General features: G+C 38.9%; 1 protein-coding gene across 1 annotated transcript in view; it reads right to left on the bottom strand.

Moving 5' to 3' along the window:
• Nucleotides 1-20907, bottom strand: part of LOC129235197 (uncharacterized) — a 62611-nt gene that overhangs the window by 21170 nt on the left and 20534 nt on the right. Inside the window, exon 2 of the mRNA XM_054868898.1 lies at nucleotides 7488-10312. Within this exon, the coding sequence (XP_054724873.1) occupies nucleotides 7488-10256 (2769 nt within the window). The 5' untranslated portion in view covers nucleotides 10257-10312. The remainder of the gene's footprint in view (nucleotides 1-7487; nucleotides 10313-20907) is intronic.

The raw sequence follows: 20907 nt of genomic DNA, 5'->3' as shown, positions 1-20907 counted from the left end.
GAAGAATTGACAACAATCTCTACGTTAGTATTTTGTCGAAGAATCGAAGACATGTTTTATATTCGTGCTTTGTCGAGGAATCGACATCAATCTCTAAATCAGTACTTAGTCGTGTTCATCGAAGCCATGCTTCACATTCGTGGTTCGTCAAGGAACCAACGCCGATCTTTACACCTATGCTTTGTCGAGGAAACCAGAAGCAAGCTGTAAAAGTTTCAAGTCGCTCGCTCAAGCGTTTCCCAAAGCCAAGCATCAACAATCTCAAAGGCCGGAACTGCACATTCGAACGAACCGGACGCCCGGCGACCGGACCATCTCTTTCCTCGTCCTTTGAGCCGGAACCATTCTCTTGGGGAGCTTATCTCCAGTGCTCCCCCCCCCCCCCCCCCCCCCCCCGCGAGTCCGGAAACCCTATCTAGTGCGTGTGTGCTTCTCGCAGATAGCGCCTCGGAATTTTTTCGTTTAATCAGCTGCGCCACTCGCTTTATCAACGGCTGTCAGGATGGGCAGACTGGAAAAGGCGAGCGCACAGGCGGCACTGATAACCTGGGAATGTCATGCCGTCTGTTGAAAGACTTTTCTCTCAGTCCGCTCTGTTTACTTTTCCCCCCACTGCAATATCAGATAGACATGTCGCCGATTTTTTTTTTTTTTTCTCTCCCCCTCCGTTTTTCCTAGAACAGGAGAAAACGCGAGAAGAGAAAACTGGAACCCCAAAGCGACATGCGAATAGACAGGAACTCAAGCGAATAATTTTTACGAAATGACAGTGCTCCTAATTACGAGTCAGGCGCTTTCTTTCTTAAAAAAAGTTTTGTAAATTTAATCTTTTTCTTCAAAAGCACGAAGAAATTAATTCTTAAAAAATAGTTTGACGGGCGCACCCCGGTTGAAAGTCATGGGACATAGTATGCACACTAGGGTGGAGTAAAAAAAAAACGAAATTGAGAAATATGTAAAACCTATATGTAGAAAGGTTGCCTCTTACCAAGCCTATTTATCATACAAAATTTCAGTTAAATCAATTAATATCTTTAGCTGCCCATTTGACTATGAAATTTAAGTAATTAGTTTGATTTTTCACCAAACTGACGAAAATGGAATGATAAAATATAATTTCCTCTCATTTGAAAGTTTAAAAATGAAACTCTTGATAAATAAATACTTAATATACAGTTAGTTGAATGACCTAGGCGATTGCGAAATTGCTTTCCAATGTGCATTAAGCGCACTAAACGCATATGCTTTACTAGCGCACTTTCTTTGCATACACTGCGTTCTTTATTCGAGTTGGTTGTCTTTCTTTTTTAAGTATTCTATTTGGTTCGAATGATTTAAAACTATTGAGTTACAACTTCAAATGTAAATGGAAGTGCTGTCTTTGCATATAAACAACTTCAAAGGAGAAAGAAAAAACAAAATTATAAGCCATAGTATAGTATCGTTGTTTGGTGGCTAATTACAAAAATTTCGCAGTCAAATGCACAGCTAAAGATATTATTTGATTTAGCTGAAATTTTGTATGATAAGTAGGTTTGGTAAGAGGCAACTTTTCCGTTATATAGAGGCTTTACATATTTCTCAATTTAGTTTTTTCACTCCATCCTAATGTACACGCCGTATGAAATTGCGCATAATTCCGAAAGCTTCTTATTTCGGCTTATTTGTGCTGTTTTCACCAAAGTACAAATATCTAAACTTCGAATTGTGACTTAGGAATGACTTGCGCCCACATAACGTGGTTCACTACGACGGGTTTTTTTTTTTCTGTTATTCGTTGATTTCTCTACGGAAACGAGCAGTGATCTATTTGTCTTTCCTGATGCCGAAATGACAAAAGAGGAGGGCAGGGAAGGGGGACGGAACGAGTCAGAGAAGTGGGAGAAATGTAAATCAGATTAAAGGCTAACACCGCTTTGAATACTCCTAAAAGCTTCCAGTGGATAAATTTATGTATCTTTCGCGGAACTGCGGATTCGTTAATTCCGCTGTTAAGCTTCGGGATGCGCAGCGTGAGATAAATATTCGATTAAGATTTGCTTGTTTTAGTGTTTCTTCGACACCAAAGATTCGGATGCAAGGCTGAGATAGGGGAGGCATAGTGTCTCGGATTTCTGCGATTGCAATTAAAGGGTTCCGTCATCGATGAAAAAAGCGAAATCTAACTAGCATAAAGAGGGAGTGTTTCAGTTGAGCAAATTTATGGAACTACGGGAAGTGTTTGTGTTGAACAAGTTTATAAGATTTTGAATAAATTTGACCATATAGTCGCGCCTATTTATAGCGAAGACGTGTATAGGGAGCTTTCGGCTACATCGGAATAATTTCAAGCCATCTTGTTTTTGAGAGAAAAATATCCAACTTTTTTTTTAGCGAAGCAAAAAGTTCTTTTAATGATAGTGAAGCCTGTGCTAGTGCATAAGAATACTGACAAAAACAATAAGCCTGTCGGTAACAATATTTAGCTAATTTTTCATTTATATTCGGCCTGCTTATAGCGATAACCACAATCTACAAAACGATCATTTATACCCCCCCCCCTCCCAAATTATTTCATTTTGAGGGTTTCTTTTTTTTTCAAATCTTCAAAACTACATCCTGGATTCAAGATTTTATTTATTTGATCCTGGATAAAATAAATAAAAATAGTAATGAATCAGGACAATGGGGGGGGGGGGGGGACATAAATTTGTACGGATATTATAATGAGCAATTAGTCATCAAAATTGGAACTTAATCAAATTTGCTGCTTTGCGATTTTTGTTTTAATTACAATGCATCATTTTTTGAGCAATCACGATTACCTATTGCTTTCATTTGACTGTTTTTGGCGTGCTTTCATTTTATTTTCCCACTAGCACCCTCTGCAGCACCACCGTCGACCGGGTCCTCACGATGCTGCTCCTATAGCGAAAGCCGCCTCCAGTTGCATCCATGTCCTACACACACGCACATACATACACAACTACACACGCACACACAAACACATATACTCACGCATACATACAGACACCTACACATACACACGGACATACACACAATTACCCACACATTCATGCCTGCACACAGACACAAACACATATGCCTACATACACATGCACATACCCCGCCCCCACGCACACACATTCATACACACAACTACCCACACACTTATGCCAGCACACAGACACAAACACACATACCCCACACACAAACACACACGCCTACATATACATACTCGTGATAGCGAAAAACATAATTGGAATTCAAGATGTCAAAATTCAATTTTTTTTTTTTTTTGCTGCAATGCTAGTTTACCGGACGTTGTTCAGGCACTTCAATAATTCAGTGAAATTAAGTTAAGATTACAACTATTAAATAATACAATGTAATGCACAGTGAAGCATTCTTTTGTCTGAAATTTAAATATTTCATTACTTTCTACTCATTTCATAATTTTTCCACCGGTAAAAGTTTTCCCATTGGTGAAAGTTACGGATTTTTTCAGTGACTAAGAGCATTACATTCATCAGTCCTACATTCATTTCCACATGTTCCGGAGCCATAAGCTCGAACAGCTCTATAGCACAAGCAAAAAATGTGTAAGGAAACACAACGTTTTGAAAAATATTAATATACTCTTAAAATCAGATTTTATGTAAATTAAATGTTTTTTTTTAAACTAAATGATAAATCAAACAAAAAATACAGACAATCTCAACCGAGCTTCCAAATTTAAGTATTTTTATTATATTGCTTATTTTTCATCTGCACACTTAAAAATTTGAATTCAATGTTTCACCAAGAAATTAATGAAACCAGCAAAATCCAGCTGCAATCATTTATTGGTGGAATTTATCACCAATAAGAACCATCTTCTGAGTGAAACTTATTACCAATAAGAACCGTCTTATTGGTGAAACCTATCACCAATAAGATAGACGCAGCTAGATTTCACCAATTTCTTGGTGAAATACAGAACTTTATTTTAAAGAGTGTATGATAAGAAGTTTCCTCGAGTAACTTTTTTCCCCTTTCCTCCTCCCTCTTAATCCTCCGGAAAACTTCCCAAGCGGGTTTTACTATATTATCCATCTTATAGATACAGGATGACCCCGCCCCCGAAAAACTGCCCAGGATTCGCGATTCCAAGTCTTTTCTACGTAACAAACAAGAAAAGGTCACAACACATCGGGTCTCGGAAATAAAAACCAAGCCGAAAACGGGGAAAATGAACGAAGGATGACAACAAAGAGGGGGAGGGTCAGAAAGAAATCGCCGCACGAATGCACCTATCAAAAAGAGAACATGCTGTGAGCTTTCGTGCCTAGCGTGCATGAAGGCAGAAACACACGCGGGCCCCTCTGGCGCATTGATTTCCGATGGGTCTCTCTCTCTCTCTCTCCGCTTGGACATATTCCCTTCTTCTCCCCTCCCCCTCTCGGGCCACGCGAGGGAATAATAACGAACGCCAGGCAACCTGAATTCCATTCTCGTGCACCCCAGTGAGTGGCCAGCCCTCCTTTCCTTCCCCCTCGCCATAATACACGCGGCAGAATACTTCCCCTTTTATTTGTGGTTTATAGATGGGAGCGGGGCAGAGTGTGCAGTTCACCAGCTTTGGAGGCTGCAATAGCTCGGAGAATGGCAAGTTCAGAATTATAGACCATTCATTAAATAAAAGCATGATTCTTCCCCCCCCCCAGCCCCATCGTGATGTTTTAATTAAAATATGTTCGCATTTCATAAACAGTCTACACTGCGAAAAACGTGATTCGATTTGCCTGTCTGCCATTTGCAATCTGAGTTGAACCGAAGTTTCGGTGAAAATAAGAGATTCGGATCAAAATCTTTTTAACGGGGGAACCAGGAAAATGATGCACCTTCTAGATTCTAGAAGGCGGTCCATCATTTAGCTGATGCATGGTAGAACTTCAAACCCTTATTTTTAACCGTGCAGTAAAATCGTATGTTCAAAATTCCACCAAAATGAATTTTCTGTCTACATCTTGATTTTGATGATTTTCATGTTTTCATAAAGCAGGGTAAACTTGAAGATAAAAAATAATTAAGAGTGAGAAAGGGATAGTAATTACTGCAATAGTGTCTTAAGTCGAAACCTAATGAAATCCCTCCCCCCCCCCCCACCAAGTTAACAAAAAGGCGTCCCTAAAAGGGAACAAAAGACCTATTCCATCATTCCGCCGAACTTTCACTGGCTTTTAAGAGCTAAATCATTGATTTCCGATCAGTTTTTTATTCCACTTCTTACATTCGTATAGCAGCCTTTTTCCTTTCCCCAGTCACATTCGAAAAAAAAAAATCCATTCTTCAGGTACTCTTGTCTTCTCCCTTTCATATCTATTCCCACCCATTTTATCGCAGAATGCTTTTTTCTCCACAGTGTCTTATTTCTTTCCATGGGAAACAAACAAAAAGGCTTTGTTCCAGACGATATGGTTTCAGCTTTATCACGTGCCCATTGTGCATCAACTCTTCTGCCATGATTAAAAATTCCTAGATTACAAGTTGGGTAAAAGAATCTTTCACTCTTGTTTTTATTTCATTTTATTTTTTATTACCACTATTATTTTAGCCGCTATTTAGCGGTTTTATGCAAAATATAACCACAGCCTTTTTTTCTGAATATTAATTTGAAAGTGTATACAGAATAAACAAATTCGCGTTTTACTGACTCTTTTGAAGCTTGATGCAACTATTCTAACGTTTTGTTGTTGGGTAACATCATTTAGTAGTCCAAACATTGGAGTCGCTGTGTTTCATGTAGTCATTATACCAGAAGTAATTAGCCAACTGACAACTTGATGAACAATAATTTTTAAAGTACGTTGGACTTTGTTGGTCTCTTCGAATGCCAGAAGCTGTCTTGTACAGAAACATTTACCATTTGGCAATATTGTATCGCTGGGGAAAACTAAATTTTTTGGCCGCTTTTTATTATTATTTATTTTAAGCATCAAGCCAATTCAAGTGATATTTATATAACGCTGATAATGTATTATTGTTAATATTTTATTTTGTATATTTTTGCAGGTTCATTTCCAATGAATAACCGAATTCGCATTACATTTACGTTTCTTACTCGTTCCATGCTATTTGACAATTTAAATGCGAGACAACTTAAAAGAAGCAAGAATTTTCTTTTCCCATCCAAGAGACGAAGACTTCCCCTTTAGTGCCAAATGAAATCAAGGTAATTTGCTCCTATGGTAGCAACGGCGCTGGTACGTGATCAGAATGTCAACGGCCAGCCCCTGTGATTATATCTCATTTAGATGGAAAGTGGATGGCATTCGAAATGAATTCGGTACTCCACACACGAGATGCGAAAGTTCACTGCATAAGACCTATTTAGTGCGGACGCATTTTGTCACTCATTCAAAAGTCGGTTCATTTAAAAATTTTAGAACCGTTAACTTTTCATGCCTCAATCGAATAATCCAACATTGAGAGCAGAAAACCATCAACAGCTTCATATTCGAAACAATGCCAAGATTCTTTAGAAAATTTCTAAAATAATATTTATAAAATGTATTTTTTAAATGTTCATTATTATTGTTTATACACCTGAGTCATCGACTGAGGATACTTGTCTCATAAAGAAGACAGACAAAGATAGGACTTCAGAGATTCTAAAGCTCATTCCCGAAGTGCCCTGTTGGTTCAACAACGTCCTAAATCGATCTTCTTTTCACATATATATTTTTTGTTTAAATTTTTTAAAATTAAGCAATGGATGATCTTTTGATTGTTCATTTCATCCCTCGATTAAAGTATACATAGAGAATACAAACACAGGCAAAAAGACAGGTTGGATGAATATGAGTTGTTCAATTGCTCACATGCATCAGAATGAGTTACTCCACTAAAACAGAAATAGGATTTCTTTCATGGAAGAAAGTTCGCAAACAAGTATGATTTATAAGGTGATGTGTTTAGCAATGTATTTATTGATATACTTGAATTAGATTCACACACAAGTTTGAAACAATAGTTTTAAAGCTGCAAATAAAGCTCTAGACTAGGAATTCTGAATAGTAGCCACTGGCTACCAGTCGCAAAAAAAAAGGTAGTCGCATTTGACTTTTGGTACACTTTTTGGAAATATATATATTCAGCGCAAAAAATCAATAACCTTAAGAGAGTTTACCCCGAATTACGTTGTCAAGGTAGAGTCCACTGAAGCGCTTAACGTCTCAGGCTTGTCACAGGACGATATGCGATATGATATTTAAAAAATTGAGAAACATATGATAGACACTTTTCGCGACCAACACTTAACATTTTGGTAGCCGTTTTCAATGAAATAATCACCATTGGCGACTTTCGACCGCTAATCTAGAGCTTTAGCTGCAACATGCGACTTCTCATAGAGTGGGGTCGACCGTTATAGGCTTCATTCTGGGTTTTCGATAAAAAATAAAGTCTGAATTTGAATGGCACAAAATTTAAAGAGAAATCGATCGTAGTAGAAAAAATATTCTTACCTGAAAAGAATATCTAGGTTGCTGGATGTGAGGTGCGCAGAAATCCGTTGAAAGAAGTCTTTTTTTAGCAGGAGACATGTCCTCTGAATTCACAGGTCCATTGGATCTCTTCTTGGATGAATGTTTTGAAACGACTGGAGAGGAATGGGTCGCACTATCCGATGATTTATGAACTTCTTGTTTATCTTTCTGAACTGGAACTGTTGCCGAAGTACTGTTGTGGGATGTGGTAACCACACTGTTAATGGGCGCTGTTGGCAAGTTCAATGGATGGCTGAACGGATAACGATAGTCCAATCCAAATAATGGCAGACCATTAGTTGGTGTGATGACACTAGTAGCTGTTCCGGTTCCAGCTGAGGGCGCAATGGCCGTCAGTGGTTCCATTCCGGGTGCAGAGCGTATAAGTAAAGATTGCAGGACATTGGCAGTGTCCGCATAATCAGGTTCTCGCAAGCCAGCCTGCTTTGACGACTGAAGGGTAGTGCTACTATTAGATAAGCTGGTCGTGGTGGACAAAGATGTCATTGGAGCTGTTGTAGTAGGTTGTTGAGGTGGGAGAGGTGCAACAGTCACGTTAGGATTTGCAGGAGGAATCCAACCATTATGCGCTTGAAGATTAAGCTGGTGCTGTGCTGGGCGGTAGTGACTAGTAGCGAAATGAGCAGCGTTTGCAGCAGGGAGCAGATGGCTAGGTGGCAACTGAGGTATTGGTTTGGGTAGCGTAACACTAGGTGCTAAATGGGGTTCCTCATTAGCAAATCCAGATGGCAGTCCATTAAATTTCGAAGATTGTTGTGAAGCTTTCTTGGGAGATTTCGAAGTCAATCTAAAACCAGCTGCATCGTTATTTAATTTTTCACTCGAATGCTTGTATGAGGGCATAAGATAAGAAGAATTGGACATTCGAAGAACTGAATTTTCAGTTGAAGCGTAATTCGTCCTGTTAGATGTGGTAACAGGTACGTGGTTGTCGACAGAACTAGATACAGCTATAAGAGGAGGAGGGCCGTGAGGACTTGATACCAATGTTGGAGTATCTTGGGAAAGTTCTACGATAGCTTTAGATTCTGTAGGTCGAACAGCTTCTAATAAAGGGGGAAGCTTCGCAATAGGAATTGTACCACCTTCGCACTTTGTTGACACAACAGAAGTGGAGTTAGTAACTTTGGTTATGGCGTCACTACCATTAAACACAATATTGCTTATATTGTGTTTGGATGGTACGATAGTTGGAGTCTCACTATGAAAAGCAAAAGGATTATCCGATGGTTTTCTGTGATAAAATCGGGAAGAATAATCTTCCGTTGGAACAGAGGGTTTTTCATGACTTCGTTTGGAAGATCGGTCGCTGATCTCATGTTTAGAAGATGGAATAGTAGTTTTATGATCATACCTTGGAATTTCATTTGAGTTTGAAACTGGATGGGTATCTTTCAAGATGTCTTTTATGCTCCCAGAAGTCTTATGCTCTTTATGATAATGTGATGAAGATTCTTTACTTTCTTTTTTCTTTGGAACCGAAAAAGCAGTCTTGCCACCACTGGATACGGATGGCAATCCTGCGTTCCAAATTGTCGAGGGTCGAAAACCAGAATTTTGCTTATCTGATTTTGAACTGACTGTTGTAGGATCACTAGAAGTATGAGTGGAACACAAGCTTGACACCGAGAGTCGCAGTTCACTAGAGCTGGATGCAGTGGTAGTAGTGGTCGAAATGGCGGTAGTTGCTGTTGGTCGATGCAAGAATGTTAAACCTGGTTGAACGAAATCGCAGACTTTGCCTGTGGCAGCAGATGTAGGATCTTTGTTCGGACAACCCATTGGGCTTCGAGCACATAAAGCAGCTTGCGATGGTGTTTGGACGCAGCAAGCGCAGGGAACTGAATTTTGACCTAAGCCAGCTATTGTGTTAGACGTGCAGCAAGCGTTGTTGCACTTTCCCGATGGATGATGCTGTAAATGTTGTTGTTCTCTGAAACGCTGGAAATGCTCTGCATACCTCACAGCTTCAAGCGTCGGCGCAGTGGCTGTCGAAGTACCGTTCAAGTAACTTTTTTCGTTTGCTACAGTGTTGGCGGGATTTCTCAGGGAAGTGAAAGCCCCTTTGTCTTCTGTGTATAAAGAGAAGGCAGGAAGAACCATCGGTGTAGGTAAAGCTGGAGCATAGAGACCACGGGTGGCAGCGAGCGCTGCAGCTGCCTCCCTCTGGGTTAGTCCGTTTCGTAAATGCAGGGGCAAAGTGCTAGGATCTATATAGGCCGCAGCTGCGGCTGCGACCGCAGCTTGCTGCTGGGCTGCAGCCGCTGCGTTATTCCTAGCAGCGTATAGAGCAGCTTGCTGGTGCTGCTGCTCTAGACATCTTTCTCTCTGCTGCAAGAAGGAACTCATCATGGGATGGCCTGCAAGAGAGGTGGGCACCGCGGCTGCTGTCCTGTCGAAGCAGAAGGGGGGTGCGGCAGCTAGGCCGGGGATTAGGGCCACATCGGCACCATAGGCGCCCAGCCTGAAGAGGGTGGGATCGAGCAGTTGCCGCCCCATGGCCGATAGCGAGTGCGAGGCGGCTAGGTTGGCGAGTTTTCGGTGGTCCAGCATCATGAGATCGTCTGCGTCGGTGCCTGCGGCGGCCGAGACGACTGCAGCCTCCGAGTTCGGCCGGATGGGCTTGACCGAGAGATCGAGCGGGTTCTCCCGCCCCACGGGAACCTCGAGGGGATTGGTCCGGGGATCGTAAGGTCTCACTGAAGCGAATATGGGAGGGTAGTACATGGTGACGCCGCGCGGAAGAAAAGGCAGCTACCCTCGCATGTCTTCATCGGTTCCCTCTGAAACAGAAAAAGATTGACGGTAAACATTGGGCAATCGAAAGCACAAAGAGAGAAGAACACATTCTAGAAAATATTTGAGTGTACAATCGTGCTCGAAACACAAATTCAGAAACCATCTTTTGCCGTCTGAAAATATTAAAAAAATCTTCGGATGCCCAAAAAATAAATCCAAATGAAAAAAACTCCAGCCCCTGTGACTGAAAATATGCTTCAAAACTGAAACGTTCGAATTGTTATTCTAATAACGTACAAATTTACCATAGAATGAAACGATAAGCTGAAATTCAAAACCATCATCCGGTGTTTCAAAATAATCTGGAAAATTGAAAAACATCCTACAAAATTTACAATATCATTTTGTGATATCCTGCAGAAACAAATGCTGCTAATTTGATACTTACAAACGACATTTTACTGTATTTTGTGACTACATATGCAAGTAAGCACCAAAACATGCGCACATTGCCAAAATATGATAAAATTAATGCGCCATCCCTTGTGGCCCATTAACTTCGATTAATTAGCAAATTAGCGCAATCTTTTGGTGCAACATACTATTTTTTAATTGTGCTAAAAACTACTTTTCGAAGCGAGAAAAGTTAAAAACAACCCCATTGGCAACAAAATTTTAGTGCAAAACCTGAATCGCAACAAACTCAAAGCTTTTGCTTCCATTTAGTAATCTTTTGGCACTGTCTCGCTTGATGTGCTTCGTCATTCCGCACACTACTCAAAAATGGCGCGCAAACCGTAAATGGTATACGTAACAAACACGCAAAAGCCCAAAAAGAAGGAAAGCGAATGTCTTATCATTCTACGAAAACGCTTCCCGACGAACGCGAAGTTATCAAAAATGAATCCATGCGGAAAATAAATATGGAGATAAAATTATCCAAGCAAAGTCTTGATAGGTCAAAGAAATCGACCAAATTCCGCTACTTTACGAGCTTCAATCAAAAGGATGTTAAATTTATTTTATGGCCTTTTTATTGCCTTTTAGAACCGTTTTATCATTCATACGCGACTCTAATTCTGTTTCTTCCGCGCGTACCAGTTCGCTTTCCGTTTCGGAAGTTCTTGGCAATTGTAGCTGGCACTTGCAAAACGATGTTTTGTCGCTGACGTTTCAAGATGGAATGGATGACTGCCCTGCCGTCTTGTAAACATTTATATCGAGGTGCCACAGTTTTCCAAGTCATATCGATACGACTTTACATAGTAACCTGGAAGGTTTGGAAGAAGGTTGGTAGTTAAAAAACTTCAGTTGATCTGACAAACAGGGGCGGACTGGATCGCCGGGCACAATCGGCCCGCGGGCCGATGCGCCCTCAAGCTTAAACACATTTTTTTTTATTTAAAAATATTTTTTAATATATTTTTTTTTATTTTTTGGGGCAATTTCCCTTTTTTTTTAAAAATTATTTTGCGCAAACAAACCTGTGCCACTTCACTTCGTTCTTTTTTCTTTTCTTTAAACCCGTAAAACCTTTGTACCCTCGTTTTTTCTCTTTTTCCTTTCTTCCCCCCCCCCCTCTTTGGCGCCTTTTTTTTTTTTTTTTTTCTCCAGCAGCTGCAGCAGATCGATTACAGAACAAAAGGGTTTGTAAAGCAAGAGCAGAAATTAAAAAAAAAAAAAGTTACTGGTTCATTGGACCAGTAACTACAAAATTTCAACTGTCAGTACACACTGTAAGTGGTCTGCTCTGTTGTTGCATCCTGGTTTTTAATATTTAAAAATTAAAAAAGGGGGGGGGGACAAAAACATGGAAAACAAAATTAACATGGCAAGGGGAGTAAATCAGCAGTTTTCAATAGAGATGTCTGTAGTAAAGGAATTTAGCAAGCAAAATCTAATCTCATTGCTTTGAGAAGGAGGGGGGAGGGGAGGCATATAGTGTCAAAAATATGTTATCTACAAGAATAAACATATATATATTTCTTACAACGGAGGCTCAAACTGTACGAAAACGGTTAATTTACTGGTCCCATTGGCCACTAAAATTTATACTATTCTACTGGTCTAATGGATATTTTTGTGTTATTTTGTATCACTGTTAACTTCGAACCCTGAGAATAAACGTTATTTTAGTAACAACCAAATCGTCATTGGCAGCGCTTTCGAATTTAGTTCTAAAAGGGCATTTTTCTGGCAACTGACGATTTTGACAATGTTCCTTTTGGAACCAAGGCAGAGTTATTGGAAATTTAACTACAAAGAGCCAAATTGACCAGTTGGACCCCTTTCAAAGTAACTAATCAGAAGTCTTTTGTCGACAGAATGATTCAAGTTAGCAGCAGTGGATTTCACAACCACAAACAAAAATGAAGATGTTCCTCAAAGCGGTAAAAGTATCTTCAAATTAAAGTAACTTTCTCAATTAAAAGCTAGGAGCACCAGTTTTTACGATGCATCTTCAAGACTTCGCTGCAATCAATTTTGTTTGCATTTAAAAACTGGTTATTAATCATAGCTCTTCATTTTTGGAGTTAATCTCAATTGCTTAGTCTGTTAACCTGAAAGTACATCACGACAACTGCAATCAGATGCAAATTAGAAAACCAGTGCTTCACCCCCAAGCAGTCAATTTGCAGGTGAAATGTGGTCATTAAGGTGCATCAATTTCTTTCTGAAAGGTTTTAGAACGTAACACAACTTCTTATCACGAAGAACATCTCAACAAATTTTGAGCGTTTTTATTTTAATTCGTAATGTATTCAGCTGGAACTGGAAGAAAAAAAATGATAAATAAGAAATCTGTTTCATTCTCAAAAAAATAAGATCAAAATGAGAACTAATGTGTGGCCTTAAAAATCTCATCTAGATATTATTCAATGAAATCACTTTTCGCCAGCATAGCGTCTCAAAAACACTTCTTAGGAACTTCTTATACATAAATGTAAGAACACACCACAGAAGAAATGTTACCTTTCGAAAAATCTTTCACACAAATGCAGTACATAGAAATCAACAATACTAACGATACAATACATTCCATAGCATACTTTCAATAAGGTTTTACATTCCCTATAACGAATAAAAAATATGTATTCTAGTGAATAATCAAACGCATCGCTACAACAGCAAATTGGAAAAAATAATAATAATAAATTAATAAATCAAGATTCTCTCTGAGAAAATCATGGTAGAGCTTTTTATCTAGAGGTAATACATTTCGAAAAAGTTTCATCGAGTCTCGGGTAAGGATTATAATGTGTTGATTTCTGTAGCAAATTGTGGATTATAATTCGCAAAGCAGTCGTATTACCGATTGTGACACGAATAGAATTTCTCCCGCCCTCAGAAATGCAGACGAAAAAGTAAAAATAAAAAGCGATCGTTATAGAAATACTAAATGATACCGCCGACGAAGCGAATAGTTTTTTTTTTTCTTCTTCATTCGTTCTTCCGGGCCACGCATAATTTATATCCATCCCGCAAAAAGACAACGCCTGTCTTATCACAGACACTCTTTTCCCCCTCCCCTGGAAAGAACAGGCGTTTCGTACATTTGCACTATGTTTTCAAGGCCCATCCTCAATTGGTATGTTTTTCTTTTTATTGTTCTTGGAGCTAATCAAAGGGGATGATACAGTGGCCGCCGGTTAATTGAATCAGTGGTTAATTGAATCAGCTGCTTTAATGAATCAAAATGAATGATGTTAATGGATTAAATTTTTGCACCGACAAGCAGGACAAGGGGTCATTGTTTTAAGCTATTCAAATCTCAGGTTAACCTGGAAATAAGGAAAAACTACTACTTTAGTAGGGTTGTGGGCACTTGGAACAGTTTACAGGAAGAGGTGGTAATGAGCAAGGGGTTGGATAGCTTTGAGAGGGCTATTGATCTTCATTGGGAACTAATAAATTGACTAGGACCAGCCTAGCTGGGCCAAGAGCCTGTTGCTGGTCGTCACATTTGTATTTGTAAATTGTCAAAAACAGAACAAAATCCAGCTTTATTGAATCAGCAGCGTCATGGAATCAAAATTGCTTAGAACAAATGAGATCCATATAAGCGGCGGCCACTGTACTAAAACGATGATTTCACATCGGAAGTGTATCATTACATACTAAAAAAAAAAAACTATTGAAGCTCGTGAGATACGTAGAATTCTAATTTTCTTCATATTAAGAAATATTAAAAAAGCGAGGAGCAGGCGTTTTGTAACTTTTTACAGCTTCTCCATTTTAGTTTAAAATATAAAGGAGTGTGGGGAGGAATAGGACGAATGGTGAAATGGAACAGCTGAATTTATGCCGGAATAAAATGTGAAAGTTACTACCAGGTAAATACATCAGCAGATTAGAATCGAGCAAGAGTCTAAGGGTGAATATAAGGAAAAGTTCTGATTTAAGTTTGCCATTACTAAAGCGTTGTTCTTTGTCTTCAGTTTTCAGTTAATATTATAATACTACTAGCTAGAATTTTTTTAATTTATTTAAATTTTAAGGAATGCTTTTTAAATGTTTGTTATAATGTTTAAAAATACAGTAGGAGAAAAGTTGCAAAAGAATCGGTTGGGAACTCAGACTAGGGTCAAGTAAAAGAATTTACGCATAGGTTAGTTACATTTTCAATTCATTGCCCGATGAGATAAGAACCTAAAAATGTTATAATCCTTCCTTTACTAATTCTTCGAATTGGGCGTAGTTGGTAGTTCTTGTATCAAATAAAAAAAAAGGTTTTCTCTGCATAATGCATATGTTAAGCAATTGCACAATGTCAGTTGTTTTATATTTCTTTTCGAATCAAAACAACGCACAGAAAGACAGAAGTTTAATCTGACAAATAGAAAAGAATAAATAATCTTCAGGTACTTTCAGACAGTGCTCCTCAAGGTCAAAAAAATGTTAGATGAGAGGAGGGGGAATTAGGTGTGCCGCCTTCCTTTCACACCCTTTGCTGTGGTCGACCTCCCAAAACCAGCAGCAGGTTTGACAATGCGTGCACGGAATGGCAGACAGAACGCGAGACGAATAGTAATTAGGGTGCGCAGTTAGCAGGAGATTCGGTGAATTTACCATATTAATTTGTGGTTAACTTTGCCGGAATCGGGTTTCTGGGGAAGGGGGGAGGAATTTAAATCTAAGCCTTCACTGTGAAGTACTTAAAGTAAGTATCTCTGACATTTCCTTTTCCCCTGATCTCTACATGAAACAGGGAAGTTTTCGATTTTTCAATTTTATTTTTATATGATAGAGTAACATGTATGAACATCATAGGTGAAAAAATTTTTGCGATACGATAAGTAGTTTTTTTTAAATTAATTTTTAAAGTTCAAGCGCTTGTGACGTCAAATGGCATAGGAAGTGACGTCATGCCCTCTTCCGATAGGGGAGAAGCCGAAGGTCAAGCATTCGACTTCGAAGACGAAACGTAAAAGGCTTATCTCCTCGCATTTAAATCCTCGCGTTTCTGGAACATTAAAACTCTCATCCTCTCGGAAATATTCGAATATCATCATTGATGTTACATGAGGAAGATTATTTAGATTGTGCTTTAACGAATCCGGTCTCCATAGTGTGTTCAAAAGGATTATTGAATTTCTAAAAAATAAAAATATCAGCGCGCTCAAAATGTCCCTAGCGAAAACAAGGGATCTTCGGCGGAAGGCTGCCCATTCGCGCCCTGTGACGTAGGCTCGTGACGTTTCAGAAGCGCGCACTTTTGCGCGTGGATTTTTAAAAATTCATTAAAAATCAACCACGGTGTTTTAAAATTCGGCGATGGTGAATTTTTTAGTTTTGAGGGTCAATTAACAATATCCAATAGCCAAAATATGAACATTTAATAGGTTGCAACTTCCCTATTGCAGATAGTCTATATAAAATCCGTGGACGATAAACGAACCTTGCTTACTTTCGGAAACGCATGGTCCATTAAAAAAAAAAAAAAAACATGTTTGGAAAAGCTAAGCCCATCCTTTGAACTTAAACGTTGCAAACGTAAGGTGTGTTTTCAATGAGAATTGAAACATCTAAGATTCAGTTTAAAATCTTGACAGCAAGTGCTGGAATAAAGATGTGACTGTTCCAACTTTTGCACATCGCTTCCACTTTTCCTTTTCGAAAATCTTGAGCTTGGCAAAGCAGATAATTGTCTTTTTTAATGGGGCTGGCTCAACTTGTTTCAAACTAGATGTGTATACTTTTCAAATACACCATCAAAAGATCGTAAGCGAATGCACGAAAAACCTTGAAATACAAACCAATTTAATGTACTGCCCTTTCCCTCCTTTCATCAAAAGTCTAAATAATTATCCAAATTATTTAAATAGCTTTCTTAACAATAATCATCAGTTTTTTCATCCATTATAGGTACAACCACGGATTAGTTCGCGTGGGACTTCACGGGAGTTCAGCACCTGCAATTCTCTTTAATTTCATGTGAATTTTTCAAATTGAGCAAAATTCAGGCATTTACATAGAAAATAGGCTCTGAAGCTTTTAGGATCCCGCATTTTTCGTTTTTATTTATTTATTTATTTCATTTTATTTTTTGTTAGAATTTAAGCCCCATCTGATGGGTAAAGCAGAAAATGACTCAAGATAAACATAACGTTAAAAACCCTACTATAAAAAAGTAGACACATAAATGTGAAAAATTACAAACAAACCGTCGATGGGCTCGGGGGGGGGGGGGGGGGCAAGAATTTGATATGCCATATGATGAAAATTTTCAGTAGGCCAATTTCCAAATAATGAAAAATATTTGTAGAATTTTTCAAAGAAATTATGTACAGTCTATAATATGCAATAGTAAAACCAGATATGTTTTTCTCCAAATGACATAATGATTTACTCTTTCAATTTTAGTTATGAGGAACAAACATTTTTCTCAAAAAGTCACTGCTTGTGGTTTGTCACATTTCTGTCCCGAGCCCTTCAATTGTTGTTTTCATATGTTTGAATACAATTTGAGGTTCATTGATTTTCAAAATCTAAAAGATAAATTTTTACAACGCTGGGAATTTAATACATGGCTACAGTTAGAAAGCTGCTAGTAATGTAAAAAACAATCGTTTCTCACACTTATACTCACAACAGATAAACGGTTATTAATACCAGTACAGTTCAAGTTCGGTAAACGTAAAGGGAAAATACAAGAGAACAAAATATAAACTTAGTCAAGTTCTAAATTTGGCTGCATGCTTTGAATAAGACCTAAATCCCTCGACCACGATGAGGAAGAAAGTTAGTAAACCAATCATTCACCATCAAAAAGGGACGAGTTTGCCACTTTTCCAGCTTCTAGTGATGGGAACAAGTAAAAAAAGTAAACACAACTGTTTCGTTTCGAAAAAAGAGTTTCTGCGAAAGCCACGGGGAAAAGGACGTCAGGTGACGAGATCTTTTTGGCTTCCGGCCAAAATTATCGGGAAAAGTTCGAAATCAGTTCGAAAAATGGCAACTGAAATAAACGGATATTGTAAGTTGTGCAGGTGCGATGATTCGACACGAAACAATGATTCGCAGATATTAGTGGATTCGATGATAGATTGGGCAATTTCTGATTCAACTAGTTTTGATAGAGTGCTTCAAGAAGTATTTTTTTAATTTTTTTTAAAGGGAATTGGCAAAAAGGAGATTGTTTCAGAAAGGAAAAAATGATCATTTTTTCAATGCCTTAAAACATGGATACAGTTTGGGAGACGAGTTTAAGGTTGAAAATATTTTGAAAGTGTTCCATCTTCCCACACGAAATATACGCTTTTGGCAAAAACACGATCTTGCACATTTTATATACAGCAAATTTAATTACTTGAACAATACAAATTAAAATTCAATGAATATATAACAGCGATAAACCTTTAGCAGAACAATTAATTTAAAAGCCTTTTCACGACAATACAAATCCAAAGAAGGAAATGGTGACCCCCCCCCCCGTACCGTATCCATCATTTTCAAATAACGAATTTTGTATTAATTTTTCACCACATTTTATATTGTAAAATTTATGAAATTAATCTTAAAATGTCTCCAACAATGTTTTTTTTTTATAATTAGTGAATCAAAAATTAAACTCCGAGGTGCACACTGTCCACAACCCTTGTGTTTAGTCAAAGTTCATTTTGCTAGAAATTACCGTTTTCACAGGAGGTGCGCAAAGGACACGCACACAAACTCCATACTTTATTTTACACATCAAAAATAAGAAGCCAAAAAAAAAAAAAAAAAAGAGAGAGAGAGAGAGAGAACGGGTACAATTAAGTTTTCAAATTTTTACAAATGATTAGCTTTAAAATCCTTTTAACGTGTGAATTTGACATTTGCTGATGAATGCCAACATTTACATCCAGTGCAGATCCAGAATTTTTTCAAGGTTTGACCATGTTTTACACATGTTAATTACAAATGTTTCGAACTTCAATTCCGAAAAATTTCAGAGGAAGAAATCGGAGTCTCCTTCTTTCCCTAATATCATCGAAGGTCATCTAAAATTTAATGGTTTTTTTTTTTTTTTTTTTTTTGAGCAATCACGATATCACGATTGCTTACTGTTCTCACTTGACTGTTTTGAATTCCTATCATTTTATTTTCCTACCGCCACCCTCCACACTATCACCGTCGACCGGCTCCTCACGATGCTGCTCCTATAGCAAAAGCCATCTCCAGGTTGCGTCAATATCCTACACACACACGGATACATACACAACTACACACGCGCACACACACATACACACACAACTACCCATACATTCCTGCATGCACACAAACACATATGCCTACACACACATACACCGCCTCCACACACACAAACACTCATACACACAACTACCCACACACTCACGCCTGCACAGACACAAACACACATGCCTACACACACATACCCCCTACACACAAACACACACGACTACATACACACTCGTGATTGCGAAAAACAATTTGAATTCAAAATGACAAAATTCAAATTAATTTTTTTTTTTTTTCCAAGCTTCAGTGCCGAAAAATCACCGGCGGATGAGTCTTTCAAAGAATGGGCACCTTCTATCCACGCCTGATTAACAAAGCAAAAACATCGGTGAGAGTCCGAATATTTCCCGTGAATAACAGGTGAACAGGGCTGTGGAATCAGAGTCAGTCGGATTGTTTTGGGGTAGAAGTCGCAGTCGAATGCTCTAAAATTTCCGGAGTCTGAGTCTTTTTTTTTTCCTTTCGATTTCGCAGCCCTGCCGGTGAATGCTGACATTTTCAAATTTCGGTCTTTCGCAGTACCATTTGCCGCTCGCCCTGTCTAGTGGTAAGAGGAGTCTGACTGCGATGGGGAAGTCCCGGGTTCGAATCCCAGCTCGGGCGTGGATGTCCTTTCTCTTTCCTGTCCTTTCTTTGTGTGAATGTGTTGTGCTGTGAATGGTTGCCTACCCTGTAAGCGGGTCCTTATGGTGTGTGTGTACTGTGGAAGTCAGACTTCACACCAAATTACGGTACAGTTGGAAAAGTGAAGCAGCGCACCCCAAATTGCCAGTCTAGCGGTCACAAGACGACAACAACAACAGTAACATTTATAATTCTGATATGCTGGTGCAGTGTTCGATCACTTTTATGAGGAATAGGGAAGTTTTCGATTTTTCAATTTTATTTTTATATGATAGAGTAACATGTACCAACATCATAGGTAAAAAAATTTTTGCGATACGATAAGTAGTTTTTTTTAATTAATTTTTAAAGTTCAAGCTCTTGTGACGTCAAATGGCATAGGAAGTGACGTCATGCCCTCTTCCGATAGGGGAGAAGTCGAAGGTCACGCATTCGACTTCGAAGACGAAACGTAAAAGGCTTATCTCCTCGCATTTAACTCCTCTCGTTTCTGGAACATTAAACCTCTCATCCTCTCGGAAATATTCGAATAAAATCATTGATGTTACACGAGGAAGATTATTTAGATTGTGCTTTAACGAATCCGGTCTCCATAGTGTGTTCAAAAGGATTATTGAATTTCTAAAAAATAAAAATATCAGCGCGCTCAAAATGTTCCTAGCGAAAACAAGGGATCTTCGGCGGAAGGCTGCCCATTCGCGCCCAGTGACGTAGGCTCGTGACGTTTCAGAAGCGCGTACTTTTGCGCGTGGATTTTTAAAAATTCATTAAAAATCAACCACGTTGTTTTAAAATTCGGCAATGGTGAATTTTTTATTTTTGAGGGTCAATTAACAATATCCAATAGCCAAAATATGAACATTTAATAGGTTGCAACTTCCCTATTCTGATATGCTGGTGCAGTGTTCGATCACTTTTATGAGGAATTCTAAAGGGAGAAAAAAAAATCGAATGCAATCCCAAAAAACGTCGCCCTTCAGCCTCCATTCTTCGTCCCGAATACGTCTCGACAAGTTCCTGAAACGAGCGCTGTTTTCTGCGGCACGGAGAACAAAGCCGACCTTTCAGTAAATCGAGCACGCAAGGGGGGGAAGGGCGAAGAGTGGTTCTGGCGCTGGCAGGCAGTCCCCGCGAGAGAAGAGAGCTAATTATAATGCGGGTCACATGCGTCCCCCCTCCAGTTCCGCCCTCCCGTGTTATAGGCTCATTGATATGCACGCGTCGCACCCAGACCGGAGAAATTCCCTAAATGCTCTCTCCTCCCTCCCCCCCC

Source organism: Uloborus diversus, chromosome 2 (assembly GCF_026930045.1).
Source record: "Uloborus diversus isolate 005 chromosome 2, Udiv.v.3.1, whole genome shotgun sequence".
Classification (NCBI taxonomy): Eukaryota; Metazoa; Arthropoda; class Arachnida; order Araneae; family Uloboridae; genus Uloborus; species Uloborus diversus.
This window is presented reverse-complemented; position numbering and strand designations above follow the sequence as displayed.